The following is a 25,180-nucleotide window of genomic DNA, read 5'->3' as shown; positions in this document are numbered from 1 at the left end:
TAACATTTTCCTTTGCACCTAATTCCTTCCAATTATTGTGTTCACATTGGCAGTAAGGTCGTTGGTAAAGAGATGGTGTCTCAAACAACACAGGATAGTTCGCTTTCTGTTTCTCTTCACCCTGGTGTAATTCTTGCAATAAGTGACCACTATGTTCGCAGTGCAGTAGCTCTTGGAGTTCCTTTATCGTCAAGTACGATGAAGACAAACTTTCCAAAGGCCGAGTCTGAAGGTTCACGATGTAGAGTGTTGGGTTGCCTGTTGGGTATTCAAAACGGAAGGACTATAGAAATCAGCAACTGCTTCGAATTAACACAATTCAAGTTGAGTTTGAGTGAACAGTGTGAGGATCCTACCACAAAGGTGGACATAGCCTTTCTGTATTCGAGAAAGGAACAATACAAAACCATTTTCCCTCATTTGGAAATATTTGGTTGGTATTCAACTGGCAACTCTATTCTTCCTGGAGATATCTCTTTTCACAAGTTTATGACGGCGCTTACGGAGAACCCACTATTTCTCTGCTTGGATACCGAGTTTTCCTATATCAAAGGAGAACTTCCTGCCTCTCTATATGCTTGTGATGTCCATTTTCAAGATAATCAGCCACAGCTGTCCTTGACTCCCATTTCCTTTCAGGTGGCAAGTAGTCAAGTAGAAAGGATCTCGTTGGAACACGTTGCCCGAACGGGTATAAATGATGACTCAAGTGCTTCATCAGGTGAGTAACGTTATTACATTTAAAACCTTGTTCCTCTTTTACTAACAAATGGATAGTTCTTTATTCTCTTCATAGTGTTTCTAGCGCAGTAAGAATGCTGTTATTTCGAATGAAAGTTCTTCGTAGCTTTTTAGAAATGACACTAAAAGGAAACATTCCAAAAGATGCAAACATATTGCGGGAATTGAATAGTATCCACAGTCAACTGGCTTCGGTGGGAGGAAAAATGTTTAGTCTTTCGAAGGAACTTGAAGAAGACTACAATGATACGCTAGTCGTGAGTTATTTAACTGCAATCACCAAGGCACTCCACCTTCTAAATCAAGTCGTCGATAAATTTCAAACGTCTCCAGAAGGTGCTCTTGGAAGTTCTAGGCATTTTAGAGGAGCATTCCTATAGATTGCTGACAAATCTACTGGTTTACATGGAATTATATAACAGTTCATGAAGAATGATAAGTTCAAATGTTCATGCTAAGCAAGTTGAATAGCAAATGGAAACATAACTCAAATCTTCAACAGAAAATAACTTCTATACTTTTTGGTCAGAACAAGCAATCACAATATTTTCAATGGCAGTTTTTTTAAAGCCATTTTCTTTCTGCGTTACTTGATTTCCTTGTCTCTGACGAACGAGCTCTTGTGCTCTTGAAACCAATAAATTCAGTTCTTCCATACTATACTTGTAGGAAAAGATAAGCTCTCGTCGACTGGGATAAGATGCTGCTTCCTTAACATGATGAAGACAAAATGTTACAACTTCATCTTCATTTCCTAGCACAATTAGAGACGAAAAGAAACAACCATGCTTACACAGCGAACATTCACCCAAACTTTGAAGTTTGTTTTCACACACTATTCTAGGACACAGTGCAAAGCACTTGTTTCTTTGACTCAATTCAAAGTTGACAATCTTTTGAATATACTTCAATAAATATTTAGCTTCACTTGAGCAAGTTTTGGTCAGAAAGTCTGGGGAGTTGATAACTCCTATAAACAGTTCCTCTAATGTGAAGGCAGGGGCTCGTGAAAACTTTATGTATCGGGAATGGGCAGCCCAAGCAAACGGTAACCAATCAGTGCAAGCAAAATTAACGGCTTCAGCACACGTATAACCTAAAGAAAAACTGGATATTGTGAGTTTTTCAGTTGAATGAAAATGCATGCAGCATTACCCCGCATGGTATGCTTGTGGCATGGTGACTATAAACTCTCCAGCATATTGAATTGTTCTACAAACTGTGGTACCTTTTTCAAACAATCGCAAAGGATTCACTGTGGTAACCATATTATATAATAGATCGGGATTTGTATCAAATAATTCAGGAATACAAAGGGACAGGCTTGCTTCAAATAATGCGGCATTCGTTCCACCAGAACATCCATACCAAATCTAGCAACAAATAAAAAATGAGTATGATTAAAAGAAACTTCAAAACCATACGGACTTTTCCCTCTCCTTCGTGCATATAATTAAGAGAATACATATAGGAATCTTCATTATGCCAACAAAACGAGGAAAATAACATTCCAATGTAAAGCCAAGGAATAGTGATTCCAGGAATCTTCACATTCAGACATGAAAGCAAAGAGGAGCCAAGTTCTGGCAGTACATTTAGATTCCAAGGATGCAGAAGGTACCTGTCATATTGTTCTCTAGCACTTGAACTCTTAACATTTTCCTCCATAAACTTTTCCCTTCCTTCAAAAGAAGGAAAACCACTTCCACAGAGATTAGTGAATAAGTCAGATCCATAATACACACTGACTGCATCTTGTGAACTATCAACGAGTCTCCAGTACTCTGCTTCCAGATAGGGAGGTTCATGTAAAAGCTTTTCTTCCTTCGGGCAGATGCCATAACGCGATTTCCTCGCAAGAAACCATTGACGACGAAATATCTCTGAATATTCTTTGAGCTCCTCAATGTTCACGACGCATCCTTCCAAGAAACCAAATTTTTGCTTGTTAAGAGGATCACACTCTTTGCAAAATGCTGTCAGACAATCAGTTTTATGGTCCAGTCTCTTTGAACAGATAAGACAATCATCCTCATCGTCCAATGTGTCTTTAAAATATAAAACAACTGCAATAAGAGCATCTTTCAAGGATAAACCGACATGTTCATCCTCCTCGACCAGTCTCCTCTTCTTGTTCATTTTTTCTGTGTTAAGACAGGAATTTGTGGAACTCGAGGAGTTTTGTGACACAACGTTACTAGTTTCGCTAATTTCCTTCTTCCATTGTGGAGCCCCAGCCTTTCTTTTCTGCTCATATTCCAGCTCCAATAAGTAATCCCTGTAAATATACTGCAGCAATTTTGGAGCTCTATCGTCCACACTGCCTAGAATCAGCTGGGACTGAAGAATTTGATGCCAGTTATCTGTTGATGTAACTTGGTCATATCCACCACGCGACAAAACTTCCAAAAATAAATTATACAAGTCAATGGCGTTTCCACTTATCATTATTTCAGAGCTTTCCAAATCTGTCCAAGTCTCACCAAGTTTATCCGCCTTCTTGGGGTCCCTTTTCGTTAAGAACTTTCGCAATAGAAGCATGAAAAGGTCATGTGGAGTGATTCGGTTACATAGTTGATAGATATTTTGCTTTTTAGTTTCAAATTTCTTCTTGTCGTTGAAGAGTCTCGGAGGTTTCCACGACTTGGGTGGCACTATTTTTGCTATACCAAAGGAAGAAATGAGTGCTCTATTTTTCTGTATATATACTATAGGGTCCTTGAACTCTTCTTCTGATGGATATAAAGTGGGAGCCTCGGGGAGATTCCTAAACCCTTTATGAAAGTAGTCGAGTTGAGCGACATGTTGCCGATTAGCGACTGTGACACGCGACATGCAAAACAGAGAAGTAAATCACACCCCAATTGCAAAATGCAAAAGAAGAATAATGTTTAACCAGTTTTATTTGAACCACTCCCATCGAACTACTCTTCTACTTTCGCAAGTTTTGTCTCGAATGAATAGGAACTCTGTAAATACGATAACCAACTAATGAAAATACAACAGCCATACCGACTTTTAAAAAACTATCAGGAAGCTGTAAAGCTACTCGACTTCCCACAGCAGCACCAGCTACGGTGCCTAGACACAAAGAAGGAACCAGACTATATCTCACACTACCTTTCAATGCATATGCAATACCCCCAGTAACTGCAGGTAATGTCATCGCCATAAATGAAGTACCCAAGATTGTGTGGAAATCTCGCGAACCATCAGAACAACCAATAAATGAAATAACTGGTGTGAACAAAGTCCCACCACTCACCCCTAAGAAGCCCGATAAAAACCCTACAGTAGCACCAGTAACAGAGAGAAAAGTAAGTCGTTCCTTTGAAAAGTGCTTCCATGGATGAATAACATCATTCCATCCATTCATTGAAACTGCAACATAGTCCTCAGTCGTAGTTACAAATCGAGTAGGCACTAAATTACTTTCGGAGTTGTTCTCATCAATATTCTCTTCCAAATGTGGGACTATCTCTGAAGTACTTGAAGTACTTTGTAAGAACAGTCGAATAAACATTAAGGGAGAAATGAACATTAAAAAAATACCAAGAGAGCGACGTAAAATTCCACTACTGACTGAGTTTGAAAAAAGAGCGCCTACTGGTGCAGCTAACAGTCCAACTAGAGACAAGTTTAGTGCTGTAAAGTGATCCACTTGACCAGCTTGATGGAAAGCATATGCACTAGAGGCTGCTGTGCCAAATACAGCAAAGAGAGTGGAACCTGCCGCAATCCTCTGACGAAACCCCCCAAATCTACAAAGCAAAGGTATTGCAAAGACAGCTCCTCCAATACCAGCCATGGAGCCTAAAAACCCCGAAACGAGACCCACTGGAAGACCAGGAAAAATCAGTCCAGTCCTTTCTTGAGAATTGTAGTTCAACTTGGTCACCGATGAGTCTACTTCTCTTGCTCTGCTTGGTGGAAAGCCTTCGCCACTATTCTTTGAAGAGCTTTTTATCTTTTCCACTCCTTCATTCTTTCCGGTACAAAAAGAACTAAACTGAAACGAGCAACAGCTATACTTTGGAATTGTTCCTTGTGGAATGATCCTCAATTGGCTTGGAACCTGATTAACAGAACACGGTATTGACTGAATACTTGGCGACCAAAATAGATAATTATAGTGATTGAACAGCTTATGGCTATTGTACCTCAACTCTTCAGTTTGAAAGCTTTTAATTCTCCAACTTGAACGCAAACTCTGTCCTACAAACCTCACTCCAGTGGTGGTCACCAACATTCAATTATAACATTCCAACGTTGATGAGAAGGAAAATATGATGGAAGATCTTTCAGCCCCAGCGAAACAAATAGACCAATGTAAGCTTTTCGTTGTACAGTGTTTAAGCAACTCGTTTAAGGTATTATAGGGTTTTCTAAACTTGTGTCCCTTGTTCCTCGGAAAATATATGCTCCATCGAATAATGTTTCAACTCCTTTAGATAACGTGAAGCCTTCGAGCAATGTGAAACGCAACAAAAGGAAGAACCCAAAAAGTAAAGGGAACAACAAGAAGATTGACAAGAAAATGAAGGAGAAATCGCAAAACAAGACTCTTACAGGAACGAAACCTTCAACTGTAGAGCAACAAGCTTCCAATGCGACAGTTGCTGCATCCGAAGAAAAGCCTGGAGTTTCAGATGCACCTTCTCCTTTAGATGCAAAGTTGCATACAATCCTTGCGAAAACTAGGGGGGAAAAAGTTGTGGACGATGAAAAAGTTCTCAAACGTAGGTGGAAGGAGAAGGAAAGAAGGAAGCGAAAGAGTAAGCGTGACTGGGGAGAACGGAAAAAGGCGGAAGAAGAAAGACAAAAGATAAGACAACAAATGAGTGAACAAAATATTCAAAAACGAAAAATGAAACGAAAGGCGAAGACCAAAAAGTCGCGATAGTTTTAGGAAAAATCTTTTATTGTCTCCTCAACTGGAATATCCTCATCTCCTATATACTGCAAGTATTTTGCTATATTTTCTCCATGAGGGCCTGTTTCGTAGGAGTTGAGCAAATCCTTCAGTTTCTTCTCTGAAACTACTTCAGGAGATATCCTGCTTTCGCTCAGTTTGCGCTTGATCTCCATAATTTGTCTTGACAGTTCTATGACCTTATTTAGTTTTGCATCTCTTTGAATAAATGCTATTCAAACCTTGAGGTGGGACAGAAACTAGAATTCTTCTCCAAAGTTCTTCCTTCTCATCTTGCTCAAGGATTCCTTCAACGGTTAGTCTTTTATCCTTTCCAGTAGGAGGCACTGGCACTAGTTGTTGGTTTTCATGAAGATGTTCTTTTTCGGGGTAAACTCTTAGTATTCCTAGCATCTCCGTCCCTAAGTTATTCTTTGGTAACATATGTCTTACAGTCTCATATATCAATTCCTCTGGTTTCTCCTTGATTAATTCCTTTGCTGGAAACTCATTCAAGCCGCCAGGATACCCTGAATGCTTCTTATAAACTCTTGTTTTCCACTTTCTTCCAGTCAGCTCCACATAACGTGCGTTGATGACGACAACTGGATCACCGCATAAAACTGACCGGTCGTAATAAGGCTTGTGTTTTCCTTGAAGAAGGTGTGCGACAATATTTCCTACGCGACCCAAGATCTCACCTTTGGCATCAACCAGTCTCCATATCTTATCAACCTTGGATATATGCCTCAAGTCCTTCGCAAACGAGGGCATTAGTCGACCCAACAATGGACAAGCCAAAGTTTACATTTATTTCAAAATGAAAAGCTAAAGTTACAGAAGATACAAAATGACGAAAAGAGTAGTTATGAGAAAGAAGTTTTGCTGCGTAAGCGTCTTAAGAACCTTAAAAACAAGGTTGCTGTAGCTACGGCCATTGGGAAAGTTGTCCAGTTCATACCCAATGGCGAACCAGAATTCTCGACCTGTTTAAAGAATAAAAAAGAACTAGAGGGCTGCAATACACGGTACCCTTTCCAAACCTGCAATAATTGTGAAAATTTCGGTAGCAAACGATATTGACTGGAGTCAGACTGCAAAGCAACTTTTGGTCGCACACCACTTCCCTTACAAAGAATGCAAGTGACGAATCTATTACAGAAGCACATTGGACAAGGGTCACTGTGTAGGTATTTCTTCTCGTAATCCTGTCACTGGTGAGAGTTTTAACGAAAGAATATTATTTCCATTCTTACCACTAAACCACCTCCTCGACACAAAGGGCATCTGTAAATGCCAAAACCACTGCAACGTGGACAACGACGGTTCAAAGGTCTTCGCTTCACTAACAAACCACGACTATTCGGACGACTCAACACTACTCTCCTTACCCATCCTACAAATATGGTACCTGCCAACGTTCCCAAAAGGGCTGTAGACTCCACTAAACCCCAACGCAATACATGGGTAGAGAAACAGTTTGAAGTAACGCAGCAGTTTGACGACAACCAGACAGCGTTCATCGAACTGGGGATACGAAGCTCACTGGGCTATTTTATGCATTGTGATTTTATAGCCATTGGATTTTCGTCCGGACGAAATGCTTCTTCCAATGAGGGTTTCTCAGTTTCCTCATTTTGGGAAATCGAATTTTGGAGCAATAGAGTCCAAACTGATAAAATTTCACATCCAAGATTCTGTTTCAGAACATACTGCACCCATAATCATTTAAGGTGAGGGAAGTTTATTTCCGGATTAATCTCCTTACCAATTCTTTGTAGAAAAAGTTCATGTCGACAGAAGTGGATCCAAGAATATCTTGGTTTTCTTGAAGTCTTCTAGACAAATAAGGAATGACTTCCTCAAGAGGTCCAAAAGGAATATATTTCACAACTTGAAAACCTGCTTTCCGCAATGATGCCGTCGTCGCATCTGCCATCGCGTACAGTTGACCAAAATGAAAGTGTTCATTGTCGTGTCTCATATTCAGCTGTTCCATAGTCTTAATAGCATTACGTATAGACTCTATATTATGTGTTGCTAAAATAAGCGATGTTTTCTCTTGTGAAACTTTAGCAATCTCTTTCTCAGCAATAGTGTTGTATGAAGAATGTGTCTCTGAAATCGAACCCCAAACGGGAGATTCTAGATTCCTCTGCGAAGCATGTTCTCTTTCATAATGTAGATAAGCGCCACGCACTAACTTTAGGCCAAGACGAAAACCAAATCGTTCGGCAAGAAAAGAGGCCAGCTTCTCTCTTCTTTCAGAATCTCTCAAATAACATTGAATGGTAGTAAAAATAAAGCTCTCATGAGACGTGTTATAACGTTTCTGCATTCCCATCGAGATATATTCAATAGCATCCTGTAAACAATAATGTTCAGCATCGATTAGCATAGGAACTCGAGATTCTGCAGCCAATGCACAAAGTCTTTGAATACGGAACACATCATTCCTCAATATTCTTAGTTCTTCCGAGCTGAATTTGGCCTTGAACTTTTCAAGATTTTCAAAATCAAAGGAAAGCTCAGGATCGATTGAATATCCGTAAATAGATGCGTCTTTGTCTACACTTTTCTTCCAATCTTGAACAATCATATCGTTTAACTTCTCAAGATGTTCTATAACGGCCAGGGCAGTTATCTTAATACAAGCAAAATCTCCTTTTCCTAGTTGACAAGCGCGACGAATGGTTTCAATTTCAAGCTCCGCGGCATATTCCTTGGCAGCTTCTTCCATTTTCAAATCTTCCTCGGAAAGAACTGTTCCTGGAGCGCGTTCAGCTGCGTAGTCAAACAAGCACTTTACACCCAAACGACGGAGATGTTCCGTATTCTTTGTACACTCGTCAAGTGACTCACCCGCACAGAAGTGAGCAAAAACAGTGCGCCTTACAACACTGTCCACTATATCTTTGAAAAAGCGAGGACCAGAACGATGAATAGCATCTAGAAACTTTCCACCATATGTTGCAACACCAGGGGTTCTAGCTAAAGATAAGGCTACCAAACCACGCAACAAGTCCTTGGTAGCCACGTCACCAAAAGCTTCCTTCGGGGTCACTGGAGCAATATAAGCTCTAGTTACATTTTGGCTTGCTTCGGTATGTGTGTAAGTGCAAGGCTTTACAAGTTTTGCTAAACACGGTTTGCTGTTCGCAATGAGTCTTGACCATGTCAGCATTTGAAACATTTTACAAGTGGTAGGGACAAGTTACAAGTTACTGGTGTTATTCCTGCAAGCCTTTTTTTTGAAAAAACAATTTTTGTGGACACTATTAAGATAATTCCTTAGAATTGGTTATTATATGGCAAGTAGAGAAGTTTCCCCTTTAGAGGGAACTAAGTCGATAGGTTTCGAGAATGTGGAGTTTCAAGGAGAATTGTCGTTACCTTCACCCCCTAGAAGAAAGCCTCAAAACGTCGGTGAGGACTCAAATAATTCTCCCTATACAATAGACGTTCCCAAAAAGTTAGACAGTTCCCCTGCTGGAAACCTTCTAGGCTTCCATTCCCCATCCGTTGTCCCAGAAAACAAGTATTTCAACAAGGCTTCACTCGTGCAGGAAGGAAACTCTAGGCAGCGTGCTGAAAATGATCGTCAAAGATGTCTGGAAGAACTTGAAAGAGTAGATGAAGCCTTGAAGCAAAAGAAGGAAATATTGGAAGCAAAGCAAAAGTCTTTAGAAAACAAACGACGTTGGTTGCGTCTTGAAAGCAAGAAGCCAAAAAGTCCTCCAAGTGGCAACTGCTTTAAAAGGGTTGACTCTCAAGAAACTTTATTGGACTCCGTCACAAGAAGGATTCTTTCAGAGAATCGTTTGCGAGCTGCTTCTTCGCACGCAGCTTTACAGCCATTCTTTTGTCAAATTATTGATGAAGATGAAGGTCTTTGTGAAAGAGGTGTATTTGCTTCATATCCTGCAGTTTCATTGTATAGTGCTCCAGAGGAAATTTTGGATGTTGCAAAAGTAGCGGAGTGCTTTCCCCTTGTCAATGCCAAGTTATCAGCTTTTGTTCGACATAAGTATGAGGAAAGAATTGAATCGAGGAAAAAACTATTGGAGCAGTTTATGGAGTTACGTGAGAAGTGGATTAAGCAACTGCGAGCCATAGAAGAACAGTCATCAAAGGAGGAGACTGAAGCTCTTCTTCAAAGAGATTGGTATGTATGCCATTTTTGAATTTGCTGTATATTTATTGTTTCAGTTATATTTTGATCGCTACACAAGGCTCGGATGTATTGCTAGCTAGAACAGGAAGTGGTCGAACCACTTATCGCAGCTCTTCCAACGACACACGGAATGTTTCTCTTGAAGACGTTGGTATATTTTTGAATGCTATTGAAGCTGATGGAGGGACAGCTGGTGGTCGTTCTAGGTGGGGTAAATGTCTGGCTCGCATTCCTTGTCAGGTAAGTATGTTGGAAAGTTATGAAACTCATTTACATTCCTTCATAGGATACTTCTGAGACACCCTTTGAAGGAGGCTCGGTTCTGCTGGATGATCCTTTATTATATCATCATGCCAGCTGTGCAATCAATCCCTGGACGAACAATGAACTTAGCATTTTTGTTAAACGCTATGCACAATATGGAAAAAACTTTAGGTATGATATACGAATGTAATGGTTTGATGATTTGATTTTAACGTCGTATTTTGCTTTTCAAAGAAAAATTGCAAGTTTTCTCAAATACAAAACGACAGAGGATGTTGTACGGTTCTATTTTCAAAACAAAATCAGACTCCAACTGAAGAAATATTTCCGTGGTTGTGATACAATGTCGAAGCGTCGAATTAGCCGGAAGAATTCCTTTACTCAGAACAACAAGCTAGTATCAGAGGTATCTTGGAGTATCCCTCCTAGAACGGGTAGCTCGTCGGAAATCAACTTGGTTGATTTTAATGAGTCACCAACTTACAAATCGGTTCATTTAGATTCTGGTCGAGAAAGCAGTCGTTCTGCTTCACCTGTATCCTCGTGGACCTTTGAAGAAGTTGAAAAGCTTGTACAAGGACTGAAGAGACATGGTACAAACTTCAAGCTAGTTGCAAAGGAAATAGGAACCAAAACAGCGATGCAATGTAGAGCGTACTGGAAACATAATAGGAATATTTTGAATGTGGATTTGTCCAGTCAAAATACTACGGGAGAAGTACAGGAACCGAAGGTTGAACGGAAGAGGAGGAGACGGAAAGTACTGGAATGGAGTGAGGAAGAAAAGAATGCATTTGAGAGATATTTTCGAATATATGGTTATAATTGGGATAGAATAGCTGAACTGATTCCAACCAAAACTTCTCTTCAGATTCGAACCTATTATGAAGAATTGATGGCAGCATCTAGATTGGATTTGGAAGCAGATCGGGTCTCTTTATCGGTAGATGGACGTTCCTCTACAAATGATTTATCGAAGGACGAAACAAGCATGAAAAATACGCTCGTGGAAGATACACAAGATAAAATAGATATTTGTGATGAAAAGGACTCAAGTCTAAGCGAACCGTCAAACAAGTCGAAAGTTTGCTTGGAAAGATATTGAAGTCGATATTTCAGAGGATAACAGGAGAATCGAATAGTTTTGTTAGTCTTTCACTTTTTCAAAGCATCTCTGCCACTAACGAAACAACGAATGAGGTTGTGGAAACTTATCAACGAATGTAATATTCTCTGGTGAAGGAGTTTTTGAGTTTTTGCATCATTCTCAAGTTTTTTTATTTGGGGCCGTTGTCATCTTATGATAACATACTTGTTTGGATTCAAATGAATTATTCAAACTTGTGAGAGAAGAATGCAAAGTTTAACTTTAGTATACTGTGGAACGCCATCCAGTAGTTTTGCATACACGGATTTTTTAAATATGCTCTACTAACCTTTTGTAGCAAGTTTGGCTATTCCTCTTCGTAATGTCAAGGGAACTCTGAATGAGTCTATGAACTGCATTTTTGGGAGATTTGAGGTGACAGATCTGAATTTTTTTATGGATTACACAACTTGCAGTGGAAGAAATAGGAGAAATTCTAGAGACTGAAATGTTCATTTCCATCATTAGACTGATCAAAATCAACCAGGCAGAAATTTCTGGCAGTTAATTCAAACTTGTTCACACCATCCGAACCGCCAACTTTTTGGTTGAAGCAAACAAAGTTGTTGTCATTGCAAAGACCTTTTCCTAGTGCAATAAAATACTTCATTATCTACTCTTAAGATCTTGCAGTCTCAAAGAGAGGATTATGAAAGAAGATATAACACTCTAATGACTATTTTACAAAGTCTACTGAGTTCTTAGTCAATATGATAGTCAACTCATCTACTACTGGCAACACATGAATATTTCTACGAGTTGACAACAGCGACAACATGAGGAGAGGTGGCAACGTGATAGATACTATATGAAAGAATGTTGTTTGATATGCAAGTAACATATCTTATTGAATCATACACAACAGTTTCAATAGGATTTCAAAAATGAATTGCACAATAGAATATGTGGGATTTGGGGAATATAATGTAGTCAACTTTATCTTATATAGTACAGGAAGCTTTCTTCGATAACAATTGTTGCTTGCTATTTAAGGACTTCAATGAATATAAAGTCAAAAAAATCGACATTCCATAGTTGATAGAGTAGTATGTATTATTAAACTCTTGAAAACAGTACTCTCTATGTTCTTCTAGAATTTTATGAAGTACTTCATAAAAGGCATTGAAAAAGTTTTCGAGAGGAATAATGAAATGCATAGTTTCGTTACATTTGTCGTATGACATATTAAAGAAGTCTTATTCCCTTCTTTGACGAAACATAAAGAGATTTCTGGTACCTTCACATTTTCATTCATTTTCAGTTGAATATTCTCGGTGGTGGCTTGATGAACGAACGTATAGAAACAAAGCTGTGCTTTATTGGTAAGTGAACAGACTTTTGTAGAATAATATTATGAGCTGACTTGAGTAGCCGGTGGTTGTAATAGAGTTTCTTCGATAGCGGATTGGAGGTAGGTTGAACAATACAAGGTCAAGGACAAAGGTGATGAACGTGTTCCAAGTAACTCTGGATTGTCCTATGGTTGTCAGAATACCGTAATTATTTTGGACTATGAAGGAGAGAGAGCTTTGTGTACTTTGCAAGGACACTCTTCTATTGTGAGAACCACTCGCTGGGTGAATCAAGATACATTGGTTACTGGTGATGGTAAGCTTCAACTGGGATTGGTCGCTCTGAACGCCGACTTAGATTTGACTAGCACTGGGAATAATATGCTTATGGAAAAAAAATCCCTTATGGTCCTTGGTTCATCAAGAAAAGGTACATAAAGACGCAGTGGTCTCCATCGCAACGTTTAGCTGCTTTCACAAAGTAGGTATAGTTTGTGTCATATATCAGATATGAGAGAGGGTTGAAACTCTCATAGAATTTTATTGTATCTGCTTCATCGGAAGCCTCCTTAGCTATTTTTCAAGTTGAAACAATATCATCTTCTTGGACCCAAATGGCAACGACGACGCTATCTTTTCTACCCGAATCCATATCAGCTACTATTTTTCATTTATCGGAACAGAAAAGTGTTTTATTAATTGCTGTTGGAGGAACTGATTCTGCTGTCGTTATTTTTTCTGCAGAGCTGTGCAACGATGATAATTCAGTTATCGATCTTTCAGAGCGCATACGTCTCCATGGACATCACGATTGGATAAGAGATGTTAGTTTTTGTCAATCTAGTTGTAAATTAGGAGGTAAGACCTTTATTTTTATTTATGTTATTTACTGTACAGTTGTCAAAGATACAACATTTCTTGCAAGTGGTTCTCAAGATTCCACTGTTCGCATATGGAAAGTTTATTCTCAAGCGAGTACGAATGGAATATCAGATAATGGAGAATCTTCTTTATTAGCCGATAGTTTCTTTAAGAAATATCGCATTCATATAGGTTGTAATATATTTACCTTTACTTCAGAAGCACTATTAGCAGAGCACGAAGACAGAGTTTGTTCTGTTCGTTGGTCGACAAATTGTAAAGATCCAAGGAGTACTGAAAGAGCCCTTTTGTCTTCTTCTTGTGACCAGAGTGTACTCATTTGGTCTTATATGGGAACAGAAGGAGTTTGGATGCCATTTGAGAGATTGACCAGCTTTGGTGGTGCTCCTTCCACTACGGCAGGTTTCTTTGGTGCCTATTTTTCTCCTCAAGGAGATTCCATTTGGGCACATGGATTTCTAGGGCAAATGTATTGTTGGAAATTGACTCAAGATGGTGAATGGAAGAGTGTTGGTACAGTAAGTGGGCATGGAAAAGGTGTCTCAGAGTTGTGTTGGAAACCAGTTGATGGTCTCTTTCTGGCATCAGTATCATTGGACCAAACCACTAGAATTTTTGCTCCAGTTAAAGGAGAGAAAGAAACTTTTATAGAAATTGCGAGACCTCAGGTTCATGGTCATGATATATTTACTGTTGGATTTGTTCGTGAAGATGGTCTTGAGTTGATAAGTGGAGCAGAAGAGAAAGTCATTCGAATATTTAGAGCTCCGCGGCCTTTTGTTGCTCAATGTCGTCAATTATTTTCTTCTGAGAATAGCCATTTTGACAACTACTCTCTAGAAGCTGAAGAAAATGCTGCTGTAGTTGTCGATATGGCAGCCTTAGGACTCACCAACAAGGCTATCTTTTCTCAAGATGAATCCGAGAATAGGGCACAGTTAGAAAGTTCCACTTTTCATTTCTTAACAGAGAACACACTTTCTCAAGGAACCTTGTGGCCTGAAGTTGCCAAACTATATGGTCATGGAAATCCAATTGTTACTTGTAATTGCTTTCCACCCAAAAAAATGGCTGCTTCTGCATGCCAAGCGCAAGCGTGCAAGGATGCCTGTATTATTATTTGGGATATGGATAAGAGAGAGAAGAAACAAATATTGTATTGTCATGATCTGACGGTAACTCGTTTGGTCTTTTCTATGCATGGTTTATTATTGAGCGTATCGAGAGACCGTTCGTTCGCTATCCATAGAGAGGATTCGAATGGCATTTGGACAAGAGTTGTACATCGAAAGAATATTCACCAACGCATTATTTATGATGCAAGTTGGTCACATGATGAACGATTATTTTGTACAGCATCCAGAGACAAATATATAAAGTTTCATTGGGCAATTGATGAGAATCATTGTATCGGAGAATATACGAACATATGTTATATGTTTGATACGGGTGTTCGTTGTATATCATTTGCACCTTGTGGCTTCAATAGCAGCTATTTGGTGGCAGTAGGATTAGAAAATGGTCGAGTTTGTTTGCTTCAATTAAGGATGCGTGACGAACATTCTATAGATAGAGTAGATTTCAAAGCAACTATTGACATACAAGGTGGTTGTGTGGTTAGTGTATGTTTTCATCCTCATAGTTTTATATCCAAACAAGGGAACGTTGCATTCTTACTTGCAGCAGGAGGCATCGACGCAACCATACGTATATATGATATAGAGATTGATAAGTGTAAGTAAGGTGAAGTCAAACCATTGCTCAATACATTTATATGGTTACAAACCTTATTCAACAATCTCTCTCTTTCCAACGCCTAGAACGACCCAATTCCATTAAGTATAAGGTCTCGAATAGAAAGAAGAAATGACCCTACTACAAAACACAAACTATCTCCATACAAACCAGCAGAAAAAAGAATATACAAAACAATTCTTTTCAAACTAAATAAAACCTTGCATTTAGCATAAGAAAACACTTGATCACTTCAATTGTTTTTTGACTCCATAGCTTCATCAAATACTACATGAAGAATGTCACGGTCTATTTCATCCCATATCTCTTCCTGTTGAACGGCACGTGGTGTTTTAATCAAATCAGGTGACCTTTGATCCGAAGTCGCCTCCATTTCTGCTTCACTGAAATCTTTTCGACTTCCTGAACCCACAGGATACAGAGGATCAGCCATTTTGGAAAAATTAAAAGACTTTAAAAGAGTACTTGGTCCTTTCCGAACATTACAAGAAGACCTGCTGCTAGAATCCACACTTCTCCTCAAACTATCCTTATACGATCCTACGTACGAAAACTCGGGATTCGCACCTTTAGAGTGGGTAACATTGCTGTCTCCATAATACGGGAAAGCAGATTGACCCGAGCAATTTGTCAAATCGTTATCAAATACGTCACTGTTCAATTCCAGAAAAGAATAGGAAGATGATCGATGAATATTACTTGAAACATCCGCTGAACCTCCAAGTTGCGGAGATGATAAAGAATACATAAGGTTCTTCTTAGGAGAACGAAATGCTCCACTAGCTTGGCCCTGTTCACTTAGTAACTTTGGAACGTCTCGATAGTACGGATCATAACTATTGCCTGATAATTGCTCTCGCATTCTAAAATAGTTGATATTTGCAAAGGGGTCTGGAATACCCTGACTGGACAAGTTCTCTTGTTCCCCAGCAAATGATAAAACTTTGCTATTTCGCTCATTCATCAGACCAACTTGTTGCAACTGTCTCCTCAGATATCTTCTCCTCCTTTCTTCGTTTACTTCCGGAGGTGGTGGATCTCTCAACTCTTCTACTGAATGTGCAAAGGAACATTTGTCGCCATTTTTGCACTCGCCAGCAGAAAAAAATTTGCACATCTTTGTTTTAAAGTGCGTCATCCAAGGCGCAGGTGGAACAGACTTCCCTTGGTTATTCCCATAAACGCTTGCGGAAGGTGATAAATTCTCATCCATACTATTGTCGACTGATTGAAAGTTATGCCCAACGACACTATCAGGTCTTGAAGGAACAAAACTTCTGTTATTAAATGAAGCAGAAGGAACACCATGACCTTCGGAACCGTACAAGTCGAGTTTCTGTGCTCTTAAATACGAGCTCTCCAAATCATAAAAGGAAAAACTACCAGAAGCTTGGACAACTTCATTTGCTGAGTGCGACTGACCAAATGACTCAGGTTCACGCAACTCTTCCGCGGAATGTGCAAAAGAGCATTTGGAACCATTCTTACACATGCCCATTGGATAAAACTTACACATTCTAGTTTTCCAACGTGTCATCCAAGGCGCAGGTGGGACATTATTATTTGAATAATATGGAAAAGTTGAAGAAGCATTCCTTTGTAGAGCATACGGGGAAATAGCATCAGACAAATCAGATGTTTCAATTGTATGATTCGACCTTGCCTGGTTTACAAACGAGGATGTTTCCGTGGAGGAGGGCGGCGACACAGTTTGCCTATTTGCTTCTGAAAGTGAATGGCGAATAGTATCTTCTAGTTCCTTTGTTGAAAGATCCTTAGTATCGAAATGATACGGTCTGAAAGTAAACAGAGGATAAGATGACGACTGGACAATATTCCTCTTCGTGAGCTTCTCTGCAGTGTAAGGAGAATTCCAGGTCTCAGGCTCTGTCCTTTCTACTGTTCTTTCTCTATCATCCTCACACAATTTTTTGTCGTCAAGGGACCTTCTCCTCCCATTAAAAGCTTCTTTTAGTTCATTTTCTTCTTCTTCCTCTTCACTTGAGCTAAGCCCCAGATTCCTCAAATCCTCAGTCAACGTAGACGTCTCCAACAACGTGGAACGAAAGGGACTCATGAGTTTATTTTCTGAAACACAGGAGCTTTTATCCCCGAAAGATAAGCCTAACTTCCGAGATAACGGCGAGAAATCTGCTTTCAACTGTTCTCCTACAGCATCTGTGAAGGAGGCAACTCGTTCTTGTCCTCCTGTTGATTTCTTGGTAGTATCCATCCGAACAACAGGCGGTTTACCCGATTCGAAAGACTTTCTAGATTCCAACTGTGACTGTCCTGACACTCTTCCCACTCCCAGATCCCCACATCTGTGAAAGACCTGAGGGAAATTCTTCCCACTCTCCTTGGCAGACTTTTGGTCGTCATTCGTTGGTGTACAGTGCTCAAGTAGTTCTTCTTTTCCTCTTTGTTGTACAACTTCTGGTAGAACTGCGGTTACGTTCATTTACAACGACTGCGACAAAGCTGAGCTGGCCTTCAAAGTTATACTTTAAACTCACCCCAGCAAAAGCTGTCTCTTTCAACAAGAAAACTATTCCAAGAACCTTTGCACCTTCCGGTGTCTAACCCTTCGTTGTACTGTAGAAGAGTCTCTGTCAACTTGAAATACCCGACACCTCAATTACAAATAGATCCCAACTAAAGACTGTTCGATGATCGTCGAACGTGGAATAAATACTGACTGGGATCTACCAGAGGGTGCGTTTTGTGGGATTTTTGACAGTTAAGGAGAAAGAAGAGGGCTTTTGCCTCTCATCATTCAGGAAGTTTATTGCAGAAGATATCAGTCCAAAGGGATGATTAAAATTGCAGGAAGATTTTTAACTAGCTTATCTGATTCTGTACGGCATTCTTTGAAAACTATTTCTCGTCTTCTGCCAACAGCAGGATAAGCTATTTAAACCATCCATCAGCTTCTACTCATTTTTTACTTTTTTTCGAGTCGGTTCGTTTCGTCTAAATTCAAATAAAGAAGAAATGTTGCATTTTTCAAGTTATCCAAAAAGATTTTTGTCAATAGTCTGAAGAAAGAAACGTTGTGGAAACCTCTGAATCAACTTCAAGTAGATGCAACACAAAGGATAGTCTTGTAGTTTCCAAAATATTGCGGCGTGAAACATATATTCATAATTCACGTGAGGCTATCTATTTCTGTACCAAGTCTATTTAGGCAAAGACAAAGTTCATATGCTTTTTTGATAATAGAAGAACGTCTACTTTACGAGTTACCACAACAGACGTAAATATGTCAAAGGCGTCCTACTTGGTTGCACCTGAACGAAAGTCGTCTCCAAAAGAACGAGACGAACGTTGCAAATAACCGATGCCCTAAAAGTGATAACCGCCTCCTGTTATCTGTAAAATGTTCGTTTACTGTATGGGACAGTAATGTTATCAAAGGAGCTTTTCTTCAAGAGTCCTTAAGGGATTGAATAATAGAAGAAAAAAATTGATGCTTGTAGAAAATAGCAACTCCATTATATCCACCAGTTGTATCATGAATAGTTTCCCGTTATAATGATGTTTTCGTACTTGTTGTCGGTGTCCTCTGTAGAGTAGTCAAAAGCAGTTCGACCTTTATTACTCTTATACATAGCAGGCTAACTTGGGACTTGAGAGTTCGTAAAGTCTCTTTGCATAAAGTTGCATACAAAGGTTGTGTCAACATGAAACAAGGACTATTTTCACAGGCTATTATTAATTATATAAAATGTTTCAGCTTACAATCAACTAGCCTTTGTCAATAAAGATCTATTGGTCGATAACAGTGACTCCTCTGTGTTCTGTTCTCTTTAGGGCAACAGAAGAAGATTGGCTATTTTGAAGGAAATGTTGCCATCTAGAAAAAGAAGAATAAGACTAGAAATCTTGGAAATCAGAGAAAATCTGCCTTCCTAATTTCTTAATATAAGGTTGCCTTGAAATATCTGTACCAAACAGAGCAAAAATGCTACAACTTCCAAAATTGATTTGTTCCACACACTCTCAAGTAATTCTTAATGTAGATATCGAACGAAGTTGATAAGTGATACTAAATCGGCAATCCTTCTTATTGCAAAAAGTTGCTCGTAGTTAGTTGACTGACACGAAAATTCTCACCTTTTGGCCAGTTTTTCAATATCAATACTAGGACTGAGTATTCTTTTTTGTTCTTGTCTGAGATCCATATATGTATAAACTCAAAGAGCGTTCCGTGAATCCAAACTACTTAGCTAGAATTGCTGAAGCGCTCAGAATGCAAGGAAACAGAGTATCTTTAAGTTCTCCACGGGTTTTTGTGCCTTCCAAGCTGGGATTCGCACCTTTCGTAACAGTTCATCTATTCCTCCTGTATGCTTGAATCTAACATAGTAAATAGTGTGTTTTAGATCGTGCCAATTCAACTCTAACTTTGAAGCGTTTTCTGAAGAAACTATTCTTGTTTAGTTTCTGCTCTTTGTTTGTGTTTTCGAGACGATAGCCAAGTGGAAGGTTCCCGATCGTCACTGAGTTTTAGTTTGGACGAGTGTTGTTTCAGAATAATTCTACCCGCAGAATTGTTATTCTAAGCTGTTGTTAAGAATCCGTGTTTTTGTTAATTACATAGCCTACAATTTTCCACACATTTATTTGTGTGTCTGGAAAGGACTCTTATCAAACTGGAAGTACCGCAGTTTAGCGTGAAAGAAAGTCAAAGTCTCCAGAAGACCAGCTCAACTCCAAGATAAAGTTGTTTGCAGGATTGTGGGACTTTTCTTTGTTCACTTTTTCATGGATATCGTTACCATCATGCCTTTAACCCAAGATAGGACACTTTTTTCACCATATTTCAAAAGGTATAGGATCAAAGTTTCATAGCGATGATATTGAATAAGGTTGACACGGAGGTTTGAATCAAGCTCTCAACGACAAGTGATGTTTATTTCTTTGTGAAAATATCGATACCACATCCTGATAAGTATTTGCAGTTTAAAGACTCAAGACACATGTTTCTTTCTGGAAGATGGCTACTTTGTTCACTAATAATATAGTCAAGATCCAAATCGCGTAACCCATTCTTGTTGTTCATTTTTTTGGGATGTTGGATAATAGTGCAATTTTCACGGAATAAGCCAAGTCTAACTAGAAACAGTACAACATCCCGAGCATAACTTGACAAAAGAATGTTGAATAAAGAAGCAAGTTGAAGGAAGCGGTTTATTGCAGGATATCTGAAAGTTCCCAATTCGAAGGTCAATAAAGACATTATATTCAAATAACTAGAGGAGAAGTGTAGATTCTTAGGCTACTTAGTACAATGGGAGTGTTGAAAGAAGCATCCTTTCAAACTTTGCTTGAAGGGCCTTCAAAACCGTTGGATAGAATGAGCAAATCACTATAATTGCAAAAGTTATGCATCAAGTAAATGATATTGAGTTATGTCAATATGGACTCTCAGTACTCTCAAGAGTTGATAAAAATTGATGAATTATTGGTACAAGTGATATTGCAACATAAATGTTAAAAATTTACTGTACTCTGTATGTCCCGTGTGATGATTGCGTTCAGGAGAGACTTGAACATTTTGAAATAAGAAAGCAAGTGTCCACCTTTAAAACACCGAGTGATTTGAGTTTGTTTCAAGTGACCAAAGAAGACACAACAAAAGACAGCAAGGAATTTGTTTTTCTAAAAGGAAACTAAACACATGCATTGCCGATGGAGGACAAAGATATAATCGTAGATTATACGTACTGTAAAAAAAATGAGAATTAAGCACCAAAGAAAATTCACTTGAAAGTTCCAATGACAATGAAAGAGTTCTTGAAAATAGTCAACTGACACATAATAGTAACTTTCTATTCATTCAATGAGAAAAGTCTAAAAACTGCGGACAAGTAGCTGGATAGTTAAAATGAGATGAACAATCTAAAAAGAATGCTTTTAGAACGGTGATCTGAATAAAGTAGTATAATATAAAGCGCCACACTCTGAAAAGTCAAGTCGCGAGGAGCTTCACTCGAGAGTCTAGTGATGAGTCAATCAATCAAAGCATTGCACAGCATTATCAAAGCTACCTTAGTAGGGAGATGCAACAGTAGCGGAGTTGACAAACTAGAAGCATAGAAAAGAATCGATCCTATCAAACTTAAATCCTAATGATTCTAAAGATAACTATTTCCGTTGTCCAAAGAAACAGATTGTATTGTCTCCCTTGCTATAGATTGTGGTAACAAGTGACCCCCAAAAAACAGAAAAGTTATCAAGTGCAAATGAACTTTGACAAAGCAGGCAAAGGGAATAGGTGAAACAAAAAGCGGATATCGGTTCGTCTCGTTTCTTCTATTGTGATAGAAAAGATTCCTTTCGAGCTATAGGAGGCATTGTCTTTTCCTGCAGTTCTAGAGTAAAAGGTTTCAAGAATAGATAAGGTAGCTTTCGCATATCGAATGATTTAGTCTGAATTCGAAGATATAGTTTTTAAAACTTGAGAAAGGAGTTCGAGAAAAACCTTGGCTTCTCTCAGCTGCAAAATGAGAGGAGGTCGAAGACGAACAGTCTTTATACCGCATTCTCCCAGAAGGAGACCCTTGTTTCTCGCTTTTGTAAGAATTATATCACGGATAGACTCAGTGGAACTATCAAATGCAAGGAAGGTTCCTAATCCTCGGACATTGGATATTGTTTCCGGATAACTTTCGCTTAGCTGTTCCAAACCAAGGCTAATAAAGGCTCCAACGTTACTGACTCTCTCCAGCAACTGCCTACTCTCTATTTCTTTTATGATTTTTTCACAAAGCAACAGACGAAGAGGATCGCCCTAATAAAGGAGGTATTATTGGAAAATACGATCCATGCCAGACATGCTTACCATCCAAGTGTTTGAAATACGTGACGGTTGAGGGGGTCGAAATTCCATTTTCGTGTAAAACCCTGACACCTGCATCTTCTTCCCAAAGGTGACAATATCTGGCGGATTTTCGAGTTGCCACTGTTCATGTGCCCAAAACGTTCCAGTTGAACCGCAGCCAGTTTGCACTTCGTCCACTTCAAGTAAAGTTGGTGAGAAATGTGTCCAACTTTTAGACCATAAAACAGATTTTACCTATAAAAGCAATCTGATAAAATTCTGCTAATTGCCTCAATTTACAATAGAAAGAAGGAGTGGCTATTAAATCCCCTCCTTCAGAAAGGATTGGTTCGACTATGACTCCAGCAATGGTTATAGCAGAAGTCTGCAGTATGTATTCTATCTTTTGCAAGCAATATTCTTCCTCATATTCATTCTGTATTCTGTGCTTGTCCAATGGAAACAAAAGATTAGGAAAGGGAGCAATAGGCCAAGCAAAGGCTGGAATATCTACCTATATTCCAAAGAGAACTTTTGAATTCTCCATGAAGATGCAGCTCTATCCTTACTTTATGAATTCCTTTCGAATGTGTTGTCGATAGAGCCCCCAAAGTTCTACCATGAAGAGCTTTTTCAAAGGACAGTATGGCCATTTCGGGTGCACCTGGCTGTCTATTTCCGATAGCGCTATTCAACTCTTCCTCAGTAGGAGTATTTCTTCCTTTGATTATCGAAGCTTTCCAAATGAACGCAGCCTTGACAGCTTCAGTGCTGAGCAAAGTAGACAAATTTGCTTACTTTGAAAGCATTTTCATTCGCAACTGATCCACAACTACAAAAAGTAAACACTTCTGAGAGTCCTTTAGGTGCTACACTTAACAAAGCTTCTTTCAAAACTTTGTACCACTGTATTGGAGGGAAGATTGCGAGAGCCGGTCTCTGTACAAAGTATGATGGGAATTCTGGACTTTTGAGAGCTTCAAGTAGTGTAGGATGATTGTATCCCAAAGGAAGAGATGCAATTTGACCGAAAAGATCGAGTAAAACGTTTCCATCGGCATCTACAAGATAGCAACCACGACTCTGCCGTCTTTCAGTAATGTCTGTGAAACCCATAGATGCTGTACCTTTTCCATATCTGTAAATACTATGACTCTCCTTGAGTCTTGAACTTCATTAAGTTGTTTTATCAAAGTTTTGGAACGAGGTCCAGGTACATTTGTGAATACCTCGGGCTTTAAATATTCACAAGCATCCATATGTGATGATCACAGAAAAGAAAATCCAATTGATATAAAATGATGTCCATTTCATCATAACCAATTCAATGAGTAGATTTCCAACGGATTGCAAGTAACGGATTTCCAACGGACAAACTGAAAATGCATTGGACCAACTTCTTTAAATACGATGGTTCCTCTAGTATGTGGCAGAAATTGCGACATTATCTGAATGATGAATATGACCAAGGAAGAACAAAAGGAAGATAGGGAAAATATCCCTTCTCTTGAATTGGCTTCTTGTGATGAGCTGAAGGAAAATTACCTTCTTGATGGAACGCTACGTAGACCCCATTTAAGTTGGTGGAGATGTGTCTTTCTTATACTTGGCGACATCATGGGTGCTGGAATTCTGGCGATTCCTTACGCATTGGCTACCATGGGATGGTTATTGGGTATTCTGTTCTTGGTTTTGATGTGTTTGGTGTATGTATATTGTGGTATTCTACTGTATCGGATGAGACTTATGATACCGCAAATAAGAACGTATGGAGACCTAGGTGAACAGGTCTATGGAACGATTGGAAGATGGGCAGTTTATATTGTCCAGTATTCAAACCTTTTTTTGTTCTTACCAGTGTATTTGCTAGTGAGCTCCAAAGCCCTTCGAGAGACTGTTAACCCAGACTCTTGCTTAATCATTTGGATGTTCGTGAACAGTGGCATTTTAATTTTTTTCATGCAAACACGTACTCTTCGTTTCATTTCTTGGTATTCCCTCTTCGGAACAATTTGCATATGTGTTACTCTAGTCATAACTGTAATTCAGGAGGCTAAAGATGCCATATCATCCACGAGCCATGGTCAACTGATTAGTTCAGGTGGATTGGAAAGAGGAATTGCTGGCTCAGGTGATATCATTTTTGCATACTCTGGTAATATATGTTGCTTTGGAGATGTATGACGATTTATCCATTTTTTATTTTGGATAGGCATCTTTGTATTTATCGAATTCATGGACGAAATGAGAAAACCAAAAGATTTTTGGAAAGCCATCTATACAGCCAACGGTATTCTCTTCTTTTTCTATACATTTGTTGGTGTCCTGGGTTATGCAGTGTATGGGAAATCAGTGGTCAATCCAATAACTTCTGCTTTGTCCGCTGGATTGCTGAAAAGAGTGGCAAATGCCTTCCTGTGGCTGCATATACTTGCTGCATTTGTAATTCATGGCTTAATCTTAAACCGTGCTATAGCTCTCCGCTTATGTAAACACTATGTTGATGATTTCAGTATCATCGGAATGCTAGCATGGTTTTGTATAACTCTTTGTACGACGGGCTTAGTGTTGCTCCTAAATATATTCTTTCCTTACTTAAGCGATGTTGAGTCACTAAGTGGCACATTATTTTCTCCATTGACCGGATTCCTTTTTCCTAATCTCTTTTATTGGAAATGTAAGGGTTCAACGATGAGTTGGAAGGAAAAGATGGTAGGCTGCGTCATATTGGTTGTACTAGGTATTGCATACACTGTCATCGGAACTTATGGAACTATTTATTCTATCGTACAAGACGCCAGCAGGACTCCGCTATTGTACAAATGTCTCTATTCGTGAGATGAATGCCCCGAAATATCTTTTGATATAAAACATAATCGGGTTGACTTCTCTTTCTCTGCAAAACACTTCCGTTCCCCCTTTTAATCGGATGTTCAAAAGAGTTGCTTAGGACTAGAAACGTATGGAATCTTATTTTCTTTAATTCCTTTCGTATATTTCTTCTTTGACATGATGGCTAACTTTAAAGAATTCTTCAAACACCATTTCCCATATATAATAAATGAGCTAAAAGAATCATATTTACTAAAACGGAGAAAGATGATTGCTTGTAAAGGGTTCCATCACAAACTTTTTTGATTCAAAATTCGGAAAATACTTTGGTCAATAGGAAGATCTTATAGTCCCA

At 39.0% G+C, this 25,180-nt stretch overlaps 12 protein-coding genes across 14 annotated transcripts; 4 read left to right on the top strand and 8 right to left on the bottom strand.

The window, feature by feature from the left end:
- The first annotated feature begins 29 nt into the window (after positions 1-29).
- Positions 30-1,144, top strand: Gasu_46000 (COP9 signalosome complex subunit 6). The gene is made up of 2 exons (XM_005704403.1): positions 30-721; positions 778-1,144. Exons 1-2 carry the CDS (start codon positions 73-75, stop codon positions 1,119-1,121), a joined length of 993 nt encoding a protein of 330 aa, XP_005704460.1. The 5' UTR covers positions 30-72; the 3' UTR covers positions 1,122-1,144.
- A 4-nt stretch (positions 1,145-1,148) lies between these two features.
- Gasu_45990 (histone demethylase JARID1) lies at positions 1,149-3,599 on the bottom strand. Its single transcript, XM_005704402.1, has 3 exons — positions 2,170-3,599; positions 1,897-2,114; positions 1,149-1,848 (listed from the first exon to the last, which is right to left on the bottom strand). The coding sequence occupies exons 1-3, from the start codon at positions 3,574-3,576 to the stop codon at positions 1,254-1,256; spliced, it is 2,220 nt and encodes a 739-aa protein (XP_005704459.1). The 5' UTR covers positions 3,577-3,599; the 3' UTR covers positions 1,149-1,253.
- Positions 3,600-3,608: 9 nt separating this feature from the next.
- On the bottom strand, positions 3,609-5,009 carry Gasu_45980 (uncharacterized protein). The gene has a single exon (XM_005704401.1). The coding sequence runs from the start codon at positions 4,988-4,990 to the stop codon at positions 3,674-3,676; it is 1,317 nt and encodes a 438-aa protein (XP_005704458.1). The 5' UTR covers positions 4,991-5,009; the 3' UTR covers positions 3,609-3,673.
- A 269-nt stretch (positions 5,010-5,278) lies between these two features.
- Gasu_45970 (large subunit ribosomal protein L13) lies at positions 5,279-6,439 on the bottom strand. 2 transcript variants are annotated; one of them, XM_005704399.1, is made up of 2 exons: positions 5,896-6,439; positions 5,279-5,846 (listed from the first exon to the last, which is right to left on the bottom strand). In XM_005704399.1, exons 1-2 carry the CDS (start codon positions 6,425-6,427, stop codon positions 5,647-5,649), a joined length of 732 nt encoding a protein of 243 aa, XP_005704456.1. In that variant the 5' UTR covers positions 6,428-6,439; the 3' UTR covers positions 5,279-5,646. The 2 variants fall into 2 exon arrangements, with proteins under 2 accessions (XP_005704456.1, XP_005704457.1); XM_005704400.1 differs by having other exon boundaries at positions 5,829-6,439.
- Positions 6,440-6,447: 8 nt separating this feature from the next.
- Positions 6,448-7,199, bottom strand: Gasu_45960 (uncharacterized protein). Its single transcript, XM_005704398.1, has 2 exons — positions 6,910-7,199; positions 6,448-6,861 (listed from the first exon to the last, which is right to left on the bottom strand). The coding sequence occupies exons 1-2, from the start codon at positions 7,174-7,176 to the stop codon at positions 6,520-6,522; spliced, it is 609 nt and encodes a 202-aa protein (XP_005704455.1). The 5' UTR covers positions 7,177-7,199; the 3' UTR covers positions 6,448-6,519.
- A 129-nt stretch (positions 7,200-7,328) lies between these two features.
- On the bottom strand, positions 7,329-8,859 carry Gasu_45950 (osmotic stress-responsive proline dehydrogenase, putative). The gene has a single exon (XM_005704397.1). It carries the CDS (start codon positions 8,835-8,837, stop codon positions 7,398-7,400), a length of 1,440 nt encoding a protein of 479 aa, XP_005704454.1. The 5' UTR covers positions 8,838-8,859; the 3' UTR covers positions 7,329-7,397.
- A 90-nt stretch (positions 8,860-8,949) lies between these two features.
- On the top strand, positions 8,950-11,874 carry Gasu_45940 (transcription factor). Its single transcript, XM_005704396.1, has 4 exons — positions 8,950-9,818; positions 9,863-10,067; positions 10,114-10,262; positions 10,326-11,874. The coding sequence occupies exons 1-4, from the start codon at positions 8,962-8,964 to the stop codon at positions 11,194-11,196; spliced, it is 2,082 nt and encodes a 693-aa protein (XP_005704453.1). The 5' UTR covers positions 8,950-8,961; the 3' UTR covers positions 11,197-11,874.
- Positions 11,875-12,499: 625 nt separating this feature from the next.
- Positions 12,500-15,374, top strand: Gasu_45930 (elongator complex protein 2). 2 transcript variants are annotated; one of them, XM_005704395.1, is made up of 6 exons: positions 12,500-12,560; positions 12,610-12,649; positions 12,701-12,846; positions 12,899-13,011; positions 13,067-13,388; positions 13,437-15,374. In XM_005704395.1, exons 1-6 carry the CDS (start codon positions 12,524-12,526, stop codon positions 15,152-15,154), a joined length of 2,376 nt encoding a protein of 791 aa, XP_005704452.1. In that variant the 5' UTR covers positions 12,500-12,523; the 3' UTR covers positions 15,155-15,374. The 2 variants fall into 2 exon arrangements, with proteins under 2 accessions (XP_005704452.1, XP_005704451.1); XM_005704394.1 differs by having other exon boundaries at positions 13,067-15,374.
- A 4-nt stretch (positions 15,375-15,378) lies between these two features.
- Gasu_45920 (zinc finger (CCCH-type) family protein) lies at positions 15,379-17,829 on the bottom strand. The gene has a single exon (XM_005704393.1). It carries the CDS (start codon positions 17,626-17,628, stop codon positions 15,400-15,402), a length of 2,229 nt encoding a protein of 742 aa, XP_005704450.1. The 5' UTR covers positions 17,629-17,829; the 3' UTR covers positions 15,379-15,399.
- Positions 17,830-19,418: 1,589 nt separating this feature from the next.
- Positions 19,419-20,539, bottom strand: Gasu_45910 (uncharacterized protein). The gene has a single exon (XM_005704392.1). The coding sequence runs from the start codon at positions 20,407-20,409 to the stop codon at positions 20,083-20,085; it is 327 nt and encodes a 108-aa protein (XP_005704449.1). The 5' UTR covers positions 20,410-20,539; the 3' UTR covers positions 19,419-20,082.
- Positions 20,540-20,989: 450 nt separating this feature from the next.
- On the bottom strand, positions 20,990-23,279 carry Gasu_45900 (4-aminobutyrate transaminase). The gene is made up of 6 exons (XM_005704391.1): positions 23,121-23,279; positions 22,792-23,076; positions 22,563-22,748; positions 22,249-22,507; positions 22,015-22,190; positions 20,990-21,963 (listed from the first exon to the last, which is right to left on the bottom strand). Exons 1-6 carry the CDS (start codon positions 23,250-23,252, stop codon positions 21,598-21,600), a joined length of 1,404 nt encoding a protein of 467 aa, XP_005704448.1. The 5' UTR covers positions 23,253-23,279; the 3' UTR covers positions 20,990-21,597.
- Positions 23,280-23,309: 30 nt separating this feature from the next.
- Positions 23,310-24,878, top strand: Gasu_45890 (amino acid transporter, AAAP family). Its single transcript, XM_005704390.1, has 3 exons — positions 23,310-23,415; positions 23,464-24,148; positions 24,206-24,878. Exons 1-3 carry the CDS (start codon positions 23,404-23,406, stop codon positions 24,829-24,831), a joined length of 1,323 nt encoding a protein of 440 aa, XP_005704447.1. The 5' UTR covers positions 23,310-23,403; the 3' UTR covers positions 24,832-24,878.
- Positions 24,879-25,180: the final 302 nt, after the last annotated feature.

This window comes from Galdieria sulphuraria (assembly GCF_000341285.1).
Source record: "Galdieria sulphuraria unplaced genomic scaffold scaf_42, whole genome shotgun sequence".
Classification (NCBI taxonomy): Eukaryota; Rhodophyta; class Bangiophyceae; order Galdieriales; family Galdieriaceae; genus Galdieria; species Galdieria sulphuraria.
This window is presented reverse-complemented; position numbering and strand designations above follow the sequence as displayed.